General features: G+C 46.7%; 1 protein-coding gene across 3 annotated transcripts in view; it reads left to right on the top strand.

Annotated features, from left to right (window-relative positions):
• Window positions 1-12,235, top strand: part of DGKZ (diacylglycerol kinase zeta) — a 112,668-nt gene that overhangs the window by 52,340 nt on the left and 48,093 nt on the right. For 2 of the 3 annotated variants that reach the window (XM_028726992.2, XM_077928783.1), the window contains exon 2: window positions 10,769-11,655. The exons of the other annotated variant lie outside the window; for it this stretch is intronic. In XM_028726992.2, coding sequence (XP_028582825.2) covers window positions 10,781-11,655 — 875 coding nt within the window. In that variant the 5' untranslated portion in view covers window positions 10,769-10,780. The remainder of the gene's footprint in view (window positions 1-10,768; window positions 11,656-12,235) is intronic. 3 annotated transcript variants of the gene reach the window in all.

Raw genomic sequence — 12,235 nt, 5'->3', positions numbered from 1 at the left:
CACCGATGCCAAAAGGTGAGGCGTCGCAGGCAAGGACCAGCGGCCTGGATTCACTGTACTGTACCAGCACACTGTCCGAAGAAAGGAGAGCCTTGACCGCGTTGAAGGCCGCCGTCTCCCGATGACCCCAGGCCCAAGGCGTCTTAGTGCTAAGGAGTCGGTGAAGAGGCTCAGCCACTGTGGCTTTGTGGGGCAGGAACATGTTATAAAAGTTCAGCAGCCCCAGGAACGCCTGCAACTCCGTTTTGTTCTTTGGAGTGGGGGCCTGCTGGATAGCGCGGATCTTGGCTGTGGTTGGATGAAGACCGGAGGCATCGATAAGATAGCCCAGGAACTCTACCTGTGGAACGGCGATCTGGCACTTCTCCCTTTTTACCTTGAGCCCGGCCTCCTGGAACCTGGTCAGCACGGCACGGAGGCGCTCGAACAGCTGTTGGTGTGAGTCTGCAGACACCAAGACGTCATCAAAATATGGTACCACGCCCGGAAGCCCTTGCAGGAGACGCTCCATAAGGCTTTGGAAGATGCCAGGAGCCACACTCACCCCGAACTGCAACCGGCGGCAACGGAATGCCCCCCGGTGGGTGACGATCGTCTGGGCTTCAGCAGTGGCATCATCGACTGGCAGTTGTTGATAGGCTTGGGCAAGGTCCAGCTTAGCGAAGACCTTACCCTCACCCAGGGAATGCAGCAGGTGTTGGACAACAGGAACCGGATAAGCGTGCTGCTGAAGTGCCTTGTTGATCGTGCACTTGTAGTCAGCGCAGATTCTCACCGACCCATCTGGCTTGACAGGCGTGACGATGGGGGTTTCCCACTTTGTGTGGTCAACCGGCTCCAAAACTCCTTGAGCGATCAGTTTGTCCAGTTGTTCGTCCACCTTAGCCTTGAGAGCAAAGGGAACCCGGCGTGGCTTTAGCTTGATGGGGGCGACTTGTGGATCCAGGCTAAAGGAGATGGGCGTACCTGTATATTGGCCCAAGGTGCCGTCAAAAACCTCGGCAAAGTCTTTGACCAGACCCTCAGTCTCTGCGTTAGAGATGCAGTTGATGCCGGTGACTTCCAGGCCGAGGGCATCAAACCAGTCTAGCCCTAGGAGGCTTGGCCGCTGACCTTCGACCACCACCAACCGGAGCAGGCCCGAAAAATCCTTGAAGGCGATCCGGAACCGGCCAACGCCTACCACGGGAATGTCGTTTCCCTGGTAGTCTCTCAGGTGTACGCGGTGAGAGTCGAGTTGCCTTTTGGACACTCTGGGTACCAGTCTTTTGATGGTGCTCCATGACACGATGGACAGGGCAGACCCGGTGTCGATCTCCATGTCACATGGAGCTCCTTCAATGAGCACCGTGACGTTCAGCTTGCGTCGCGTAGGCAAGTCGGTTTGGCCAATCGTGGTTCCAGACGGGCAGCGGCAGTTGGTGAGAGCGAAACAACTTTCCTTGGCAGACTGGAGTGAAGACTTGGACTTGCGAGTCGATGAAGGGGGGGTGTCAGACGGAGCCGATCGACAGACCTTAGCGATGTGGCCCCTTCTGGAACACCTCCTACAGATGGCGTCTCTGAATCGACACTTGGCACGGGAATGGTTGCCTCCGCAGCCAGCACATTCCGGTTGGCCCTTGGACTTCTGTTGGAACTTCCTGCGCTCCCGCTTTGTCTGGTGCACATCATCGTCTTCACTGGAGGATGCCTCCTCACTGTTGGCCTCTTCATGATGCACCGGAACTGGCTCCCTAGCAAGACGCAGGCTGCTGGACTTGCGGATCTCCTGAGCGGAGCGTTCAGCAGCTTCTGAGGCCACAGCCTCCTCAATGGCTTTCTGTAGCGTGAGGTCTGGCTTGGCTAGGAGACGCCGTTGCAGATGGATGTCCCGGACCCCGCAGACGATTCGATCCATCAGGGCATCGTCTAAGTCTCGGAACTCACAGTGCATTGCAGCCTGTCGCAGGGCGGTGGTGTAGTTGTTGATTGACTCCCCCTCTGCCTGGTTCCTGTGGTAGAACGCATGGCGGGCAGCAATCTTGGACGGCTTTGGTGCGTAGTGGTTGCGGAGCTTCTCTTGGATCGTGTCCCATGGTGATGCCTGGACTGCTTCAGGCGCAACCAACGCTCGGGCCGTCTCAAACACCTCAGGCCCACAGAGGCTGAGGAATAGGCCCCGCTTCCGATCCTGTGATACTGCTGTCAGCTCGTTGGCTTGGAGGAAGCAGTCGAACCGAGCGAGGTAGGAGTCCCATGATTCAGAGGCTGGCGCAAACGGCGGTAGAGGCACAAGTGAAGCCATGATTCCGATGCCGGCGTGAAGGGCGATGGATGGAACACAGTGCTCTAGCCAGAACAGTCAGCTCTGAACTGGTTCTGCCCAGTGATTTCGCTCAGTGATTTCGCTCTGTGATTCAGCTCAGTGATTCAGCTCAGTTCAGAGGCTGGCCGCATCTGGCTGTGCTCTGATGTCCATGTATCCCACCTTCGTCGCCAGTATTAAGTCGTGGGTTGACATAGCAGCCGGCACAGCAATTTCTTCAAGTAGCTCTTTATTCTGGTAAGCTGGAATAGAACTGACAGTGAACAGCTCAGCCGGCCTGTATTTATAGGCAGCCGGCTGTCACATTGTAACCATAACAGCCCAGAGTTCCCGCCTAAAATAACTGCCGCGGACCTGAGTGAAAACTATCTACAGACCTGAGTGAAAACTATATACAGTATCCCCCTGTTGGCCCAGGTTGAAACTACACTACATAACACCGGGAGTAAGGAAACACGAGCTGAAGGAAAGCTCTGGCATGTGAGCCGCACCGGAGTTGGAGCGGAATCCCCGGCCAAGCTTCCCAAGCCTCTGCGGCTGCCTGTTTTTGGCGTTCTGATGGCAAAGCGATAGTGAGCAGAGCCCATGAGGTCCCTGTGTCAACAGTGGGGATTATTAATAGCGCTTGTACTTCTAGCAGTTTCCTGATCCTGGGGATGCTAGTAGCTGATGTTATAGGAAAAACCCCACTTGGCAGGCTTCAGGGTCTGCCCTTCCTGCAATATGCTCTCTTTGCAGCCTGTTGCCTTTTGGAAGGGAGAGAAATGGACATTCCTGTGACCTCTCTTAACCTGTGTTGCAAGTAAACCAGTCCCAGGCTAGCTGCATTTAATACAACAGACTTTGTGTCTTACTCTAGGGGTAAATGGCAAAGCGAGGGCCACAGGAATACCCACATTCTACGCACCATTCATTCTACACACCAAAAGACGCACAGGAGGCACTGATGGTTGGAGCCTTTGTAGTCAACTGCCTAGTGACTTGCAGGATTCCTGAGTTGGGAGTTGTGGCTGGGGATTGCCAAGCCTGTTGTATGCAGGGGGTGGTGTTAAGACAGTGCAGAGCAATAAGCTGGAACTCTCCTTGGATTTGGGGATATCTCAGTTGACAGCCCTTTGCGCTGAACTTTCTCCTGGCTCTGCTTCGCTCTCTAAGGAATAAGGCAAGATACAGTGAAATGTGTGGAACTTGATCTCGGCACCCACACTTCCTGCTAGAAGGCTGAGAGGAAGGAACATGCTTTGTGTGACTTGACCCAGCTTGGTTATTAAGCTGGAGTTTCAGCTGCCTTTTGAAAGGAAAACATGCCCCATTAAGTTAAGCTTATCACAACCCTGATTACAGATCATTAGCAGATCAAAGCCCCAAGCTTTGCTAGTGAAAGGGCTTATGATCCGGAATCAGGGCCTTTAGAGAAACTCTGTGTGCATGTTGTGTGTTGCTCTCTCTTTCTCCCCCCCCCCCCACCCCTGACTTTAAGGATATCAGAAATAAATTCTGTAAGACTTCTTTATGCAGCACATTCAAGATACGCAAAAATGCTAGAACAACAAATGTTCTTATTTCCGCTGCAAAGATTCAGTATGGATTAGCATCACTCTGAGTAAATGCAATAGGCCATTTTCAATTAGATATGCAGCAGCTGCTGTGTGGTTTGATGCTTTGTGGATATTTTAGTTTTGAATATGTTTTAGTTTCAGATGTAATTTTGTTGCTTATTATTCATTGTACATTGTGATGGTATCTGAGGAAAGCAAATCCATAAATATAATGATTAATAATAAAAAATAAGTTTTGCTTCACACGAACTAATATTTATGATATCTACAGTTTCAGAGACACAAAGAGCATGATTCACGTTCAAGTCCCATCAGCATAAGCCTTGTGTAAGGGCTTCCACCCCTCTCCTCTCCTCCCCCAACACTCCCCAGAATTGGCTCGGGGGGGGGGGGGTCAGGAGAACAGCCTGTGGGGATCGTTCCACCTAGCAAGCTGCAATATTTGTCATGACAGGACGATCACCATAACATGATGTTTAATTCCACCTAAAGCTTTTCATTCTCATCACACAAACACTATAGATTATTATATCATTCAGTTTGGCAAAATGTAGTACGGGTTCATAAAAAAAGTCTCTTGATTGTTAAATGAATTCTTTTGCCAGGCTGATAGAAGGTTTGAAACTCATGCTGAGGTTCAACGTGAAAGTCAGGTTGGTTTATGTAAGATCTCTTCTCTCAGCTCCATAGGTGGGGCAGCCCCATTCCTAAAGGGGAGTGTTATGTAAGTTAATACAGGGAGTTTGCTAACCTGACCTTTACATAGCTAATTATGCAAGTTAACAGAAAGTTTAGTATGAACACCAGGAATTAAATGACAGGCATATGTTTTGTTTTGCCAGGGTGTTAGGGATGCAGTGAACAAGGGGGATACCAAAAGGTGTAAAGCAAACAAATTAGTTTATGCTGTAATTTAGAGGTTAAAAATTAGTGAGGAGGTATCTCAAAAAATAAATTTTAACATTGTATCGCAACACCAAAACAAACAAAACAAACAAAAACAGGTTTAAAAGCAAAGTAAGAGTGCATTACAATGCAACCATAGTTGAGCATTTAGGGAGAGTGATGCTGAGAAAAATAAGCATAACTTTCTTGTTGAAGTCATTGAGACAGAGTCCTTAACTTTGTAAAATATTTACTACATTGTAGATGTCATTTTATAAACTTATAAAAATACTTTGTATACATGTGAGCTTTCTCCATGGTAGGTTCACAGTACACCTTTTCAGCAATCCTCCTGTGCTCATCATAATAACTGCAGAATAAACAAATTCTTACTTTTTACTGCAGGCATGCTTCCTTATTGCTGCCTGACTAGAGAATGCAACTTAAACTGAAAAGCAGAGAATCTGAGGTAGACTAGCCCATAATACAAAGTTCTAATATTTAACTCTTCAAGGATCAGCACTGCCTGTTTTTTTCAGAATCACTTAAGGGATTACAGGATGATTGTGATAATGAAAAACCCACCCTCGGTCAGGGAAAGTCTTGAGTGAGCAGAATTTGGGGGGCTCTCCCAGATGAGGCTTTTGTTGTGCACTTGTCCTGACCTGTTCACTGAATTTTTCAGAGGTTCTATTAGTAAATTGCTCCTGTTCTTAAAGCAAGCTGTCATTCTTTAAAGGGAGGCTGTCATGTCACACACAAACAAAAATTCAGCCAAATCCAGAGGGTGGGGGAGCACAGGTTGAGAGGTGAGGTGGTGCATCAGTTTGCCCTACTCTGGCTACAGGGGTGTCCTCACTTGACAGCTGTTATATGAGTATAGTCCTAGTCTGTTTACCAAAGAGATAGGAAGGAGGGGTATATGTGTCATGAATATTACAAAGGAAAGGCAGGAATTGGGACTAGCAGTAATGTAGCAGAAGGAAGACAAACTCTGGGTTTTAAATGAAGTGAGATCACTACAGAAAGCCTTGATTCCTGCCTCTGATTGGGTTAAATATTTCTCCCAACATATTTGGTGGGCAATCACATGTACCAGCAGTGTGTAAGGATTTCTCAAAGCTACCTGAATATGACAACCAGCCTCCTATAATAAGATAAAGGCCCGGTTTCCTGTTTGAAATAAAATAAAGCTCTTGGAAAAGATAAAAGCTTCCATCTGAGCTCTAAAAGGAATATGCAGAATGGTTGGGTGCCTATCCTGAGTGGCTTATTTACCACTATAAACAACATTGGCCAAATGCCCTCTGGATGGAAAATGACTATCAGTTTCCCGATTTATAAAAAAGGAGTTAGAAATGCTCAACAAACTATCAGCCAGTTAGCTTGTTAGACATCTCTGCAAAGCTATATCCCCGGTATCTCCTTCAAAAATTGTCAGACTGGTTGCAAAGTAAAAACATTATTCATGAAGAACAGGCAGGGTTGAGAGGAAGATACAGCGCCATTGATCAATGTTTTACTCTGAACCATATTGTAAGGAAATATACATTGAGATTGATCTTTCTGCTGCATTTGACTCTTAACTGAAATAGACTGTGGGAGAAAATTCAAATTGCCAATGTTGGCTGCAGACTTCTGCTATTGATTCAAGAACTGTACAGTAACACAGAAATGAGGGTCAGAGTAGGTTTAAATGATGGTATGGCCGATGCTTTTAAGACTTCAAGAGGAATGAAGCAAGTTTGCATTCTGGCGCCCACTATTTTTAACTTTTATAGTAATGATTTGGTGTCATATTTGGCCAATGCAACCTCCCCCCCACCCCCAGTAATTACAAAGAGAAAGATCTCATTTTTGATGTATCTCCCCTCTTTCTTCATTGGGCCTCAGAAATCTCGTGGAGGTATTCAGCATATACGGTAAACAGGAAATCCTATCTATAAATTACTCTAAAACCAAGATTATTACTTATGGCAAACACAGTCCTAGGTATAAGTGGTGTTTAGATCAGAAAACTATAGAACAGACTCATTAATTTAGATACCTGGGTTTACCCTTTAGCGAAGCCCTCTCTTGGAAAGTGTCATATGGAGGCAGTGAAAGTCAAAGTACAAAGTACAAAGTTCAGTTACAGTAAGGGAGGGCAGGTAATGGAACCTGCCCTAAAGATACTTGGTAACAAAGTGCTTGCTCAAATGCTCTATGCCATGGCGTTGAAATCTGTGGCACTGATTCACACGTCATTAAGGTTTTGGAAACCGTGCAAAGTATCCCCCCCCCCCCCCCCCCCCCGCGGAAGCTATACTCTCTACCATCAGGAATATCAGCAGCTTTTCTTCATACAGAATCTGGGTGGCCAGCAATTAAGACAAAAGCGGATTGAGTTTAGTTAAAGTATTTTTTTTTTAATGCTACTATGCCTATTGAGTGTTTTCCTGCACTGTTCTATATGGAATTGGGTGAAAACCAACTCTGGAAAGCAGCTTGTCAAGATGTTTCAGTCAGAACTGAGTTCTGCTTTAACCTTGAATAAGTGTCTACTTAGGGATTGACTCAAGGGACCTGCAACTAATTAGAAACACCAGATTATCCCCCTCGGTATCCACTCTTGAGAACAGAGCATTTTAAAGCTAGTTTTTTGACCAAGCTCTCACCAGCTTCCTCAGGAATTGCCTTTATTGAGCTGTATGTGATGCCCACTGCAGTCTTGGATGGCCAGCTCAAGAAAACCAGCCCATAGGCAGACAGACTTTGTATTCTTGGTCAACCTCAGATGGAAGACATCACTAAAACAATAAACTTATGAACTTAAAGCCAAACAATGCACTAGAACAACAGATTTGTTCCGAAACTCATTTTTTGGCAATATGTTCCTGAGAGGTAGCTGTGTTAGGCTGTTGCAGCAAAACCTACTAAGTCTTAACGCTACATTAAAGACTAACAGATTTATTGTGGTGTAAACCTTCATGGACTAGAGCCTACTCTGTTAGTTGCAGGATGAAGTGCACTATAGCGTGCAAAAGCTTATGCCATAATGAGTATTTCAAAGCTCTTACGGGATACCAGCACATGCTGTACTTTCACAAACAGACTAAAGTCCGTGAAAACTTTTATTCACATCAGGAATATGTTTCTGTGCACTCGTACCAATAGTTCAGGAGCAAATCTCGCCAAATTCAGTGGGACATAACTTCCCTTATGGTCTGCTTGTGATCACACTGTGTAGGCTCCAAAAGTGAGAATGAATTATCCCCGTGTGGTCTCTTACTGATCTTCAGTGTATGTTTTGACTTGGGAATCTTCAGTAACATTCAGTTTGCTGGAGTGAAAGGATAGTGTTAGGCAGCTTTGTAAATAAGCCCACCAAACCCCAAAACAAATTATTACTATCCTGCTGTGCTGGAGGCTGGCAGAGGAGGTACAAAAAGGTTACTGCATTTCTATCCTGGATGTGAAACGATTAAACCACCAATACCCATAATGTTCTCTTGAGAATCAAAGGGACAGGTAATACTCAGGTGCTTGGGAAAGTTAATGCACATGCGTTTGCTGTACAAGAAGGGGTGAGGAGGCACAACGAACCCTGGCTGCAAAGCTGATTTTTTAAAATTAACGAGTTTAAATATATGTTTAAGGCAGCAATCCTATCCACAATTACTTTACAATACATGCCATTGAACTGAATTGAATTGAATAGATTTGAAGAACAAAACGCCAGCATTTATTCCCAATAAAATTGTGTTGTTTTAGCTTTACTACTGCTGACTGTGAAGGTATTATATTTCCTTCAAATCTGGGCTGAATTCTACAGGCTAAGGGAGAGTGCTTTGTTCTGCCAAGGTTTCAAAATCTGGGAGAAAAGCAAGGATTCCCCCTTGTAACTTTTAACTGTGAAGCAGCAAGAACAGGGACAATATGACACAGCAGCCTGTCATAGTAGCCTTCCTGCCAACCTAGCAGTTCGAAAGCATATCCACACAAGTAGATAAATAGGTACTACTGTGTTGGGAAAGTAAATGGAGTTTCCGTGTGCTCTGGCACTCATTATGGTGTTTCGTTGCACCAGAAGCGGTTTAGTCATGCTGGCCACATGACCCGAAATGCTGTCTGCGGACAAACGCCAGCTCCCTTAGCCCGAAAGCGGAGATGAGCGCTGCACCTTATAGTTGAAATTGACTGGACTTTACCAGCTAGAAGTCCTTTACCTTTACCATAGGAGTCTCATCGCATGCTTTGCTGTGTTCTCAGCCTTAAGGAACAATGACAGCTGAAAGGGCACGTTGTGTGTAACTGGTTTCACTATACAAATAATGCAAGAGTAATAGAGGACTGTTATTTAGTGCCATGAGCAAATGTCAAGGCAAGAAGAGTTTTCCACTGCTTCTTTCTCAACTTTTTGTAGCATGCGCAAGGGGCAGCTCTTAGAAAATGGCTGGTATTTATAGTATAATTAGCAAACAAATTGTATAATACACAAATGGGGCTGCCCAGATTTGAGTGACAGAAACATTTTCATTGCTGTATGTAGGAGCTAAATGCAAATCTAAAGGAATCTCTAATTACTTGCTGTGGAAAGTGACTGCTTGAATGAAATGCTAATGCAGGGTAACTGCCACATAATCTGCCTGCCCAGTTTTAACAGACTTCTGAAAAGTTTTGGCCTCGTGGCAGGTGTGTGGGATACCTGGATATCATCAGATTACTGTCTCTTGATAACCTATCAAAACTAGGAGCTATAGATCAAATCAAGAAACATGAGTCATTTTTGCTTTGCACAGAACGTATGAATATCCAGTTGCAGATTGGAATGGTTGCTGAGCCTTGCGGAGAGATTTGGATACTTCTGACTATTAAGAATTACTGTTGCTTGGAAAAAAGCAATCTTTTTGAAGTTTACTCACATCATATAGAGAGAATGACTAACAGGGACCTAAAATGTGCTTTACACTTGTGATTGAACAGAGTGCTTGTTGCAGATACAGAAAGATAAGAGACCTCGGGTACCATTGTATTTTAGAACTCTGAGCAGTTATTCATTGAGCATCTATTCACCCGATCAGTGAGTGCTGGCAAGTAGTGAAAAGAAAAAGAATTCCTGTTGTTCCATTATTAGGCATCAGTAGAGCTCTGCTTTTGTCATCTTTGTCTCATTCTTAGTCTGCTTCTGGCTGTTTTTTTTATTGGACCAAATTCTCTAAACTCAGCTTTAAATTTCACGAAATGGAAAATGTTCTGTTCTTCCAGTTTTGATCTTCTGTGTACAGTTGACAAGCAGGAAGCAGATTGAACCAACGTGTATTTTGATTGCACTCAGGCCCAGGCTGTTTTAAAATAGAACAGAAGTAGCCTGAGCAGCTTTTATCCTTGACACCTCATTTAAGGTTAGCTGCTTCCTTTTTTTTGCGTATTTATATACAAGTGGTGGTGCCTTTATATAAATGCTTGTTGCTCGTTATGGGATACAGCAGATGCAGAAAAAGTCCATGGAGCCAAAGCATATCCTTTTAGTATGAACCGTTGACTCGCTGACACTTCGATTTCACCCATGTGCCTCAGAGTTTGCGTTGGGAACCACCAATTGTCACATGGTAGCCATTTCAGCACCATTTTCAGTTCTTGCATTTTTCCACATTCAGATTGGCCACAAATAACAATAACACCAGTAGTAGTTTTCTGACTCAGTAATCTCCCCATAAGTGAAACTCTTTCTCTTTCTCCCCCTTCCTCTTCCCCTAGTGCTGTGTGGCGAATTGGATAGTTTGGGTGACTTGGCTCCACTGAGTGAGAGGGTCCTAGATGGCTTGTTGTTTGGGCGTCAGAAGCTGACACAGGACTGGTTATGGCCAAAAAGAATTGGCTGGAGCTTTGAGGGTTGGGGAGGGCCTGGTCTGGTGTCCAAGTGGTGCTTGGGGTCTGGGGTGCCCCAGGATTTCTTCATTTAGATCTTGAAGGCCAGGTTAGGTAGGTGGGAGGGTCGGTCCTCATTTAAAACGCCTGGTTTCTTTGTCAACAGCCCCCATTTGCTATGGAATCCTTTTTCAAAAGGCACTTCAGGAAGAAGACTGCGCCGCTAGGGCCCCGGCGCACCAGTGTGGTGGCCCTGCCGGCCAGCAAAGCAAGGCGGCGCTCTGTGGTGGGCCAGCCCTCTGCCACCCTAATGCAACACCGCCGCAAATCCTGTGGTCACCTGCAAGGGCTGTCTTGCTTGGGCTCCCGGCACAAACACAGGGCGAGTTCCAGCAGGAGGCGATCCAGCACCACGCCCCCTCGCCTGAGTCCTCGGTTTTCTGTCCAGAAGAAGCGCGGGGGGCGAGTACGCACCATAGATACTCATCTCATAGGGCCCTCCTTGCTGCTGGCCAGCCTCATCCAGGTGTATGAGGCGGAAGGAAAGAGGCGATCGCCTTGCACTGAGAGCTCCAGCTCAGAGTCCCCCAAGGAGGGGCTTGAGGAGAGTGACTGGAGTGAGGAAGCTGCCTCTTCAGGCTCTGAAGGATCTGGCCTGAGAGCAGAGCAGGAGAGGAAGGAGCTGCAAGCCGAGCTTTCGCGGTGTCCCGGTCCTGCCACGCAGCACCCTGCCGACCTGAGGCTTCTCCTGCGAGACCCTCATTACCTGCGCCGCAGGTCCTCCCACCTCCTCCCAGCAGAGTTTGTGCACAGCAGAGCAGCCTACGGGCTTCAAGGCCGCTACAGATGCTTGAGCCAGAGGCGGCGCTCAAGTGAAACCCCCAAGCCGGGTGCTTTGCTCCAGTCATGCAGGACGCGGAGGGCTGCCAGGAGGTGGAAGGTTCCTCTTGGGACCAGTTGGCTGGCGTTGACTACCCATAAATGCCTGGGAATGGATCTTGCCCACAATGGCTGCGGCAGCGACTCCCCTGAAGGTTGCAGAGCCCTACTGCCGTATGTATGGCTTTATCAGGGGTACTAAGCTCTTTGGGGTAGAGGTGGAGGGGAGAGGACCAGCACAGCCCTGACTCACAACCACAGTGCTTCCTTGCAGGTTAAGCATCATAGCCAAGCAGGGATTTGAACATGGGAGTTTCCAACTGTGACATTTTACACCTCTGCATTGCATTGGTCTCCTGGCTGCCGTGACCCTTCCCTCCCTGCTTCCTCTTCCCCCACCCCGGATAGTGGCGTAATGTGGTTGAATAAGGGATCTGTCATGAAAAAGGGATCCTTCACGTGGTCCTTGAGGGTGCTCCTCCATCAAAGAGCTGGCTGTTTTCCTGCATCTTCCCACAAAGTCTGTTTGGTATTGCAGGTTGCCTTTTACCTTGGCTAAGAATTGCCAGTTGGATATGGTGTTTGAATGATGGAGGAGCCAGAGTCCCGTAAAAGGACTTTGTGTGAAACGAGCAGCAGCTCTGACCAATTAATGTATTAAGATGCACACAAAAGATTACATGTATGGCTTTAATGTCCCTTTACACAATTTCACAACACACACACAAAGAGAGAGGGAGAGAGAGAATAGGAA

The sequence above is a fragment of the Podarcis muralis genome, chromosome 1 (genome assembly GCF_964188315.1).
Source record: "Podarcis muralis chromosome 1, rPodMur119.hap1.1, whole genome shotgun sequence".
In the NCBI taxonomy this organism is placed as follows: Eukaryota; Metazoa; Chordata; class Lepidosauria; order Squamata; family Lacertidae; genus Podarcis; species Podarcis muralis.
Note: the sequence above shows the minus strand (reverse complement) of the source record. Positions and strands in the feature narration are given on the sequence as shown.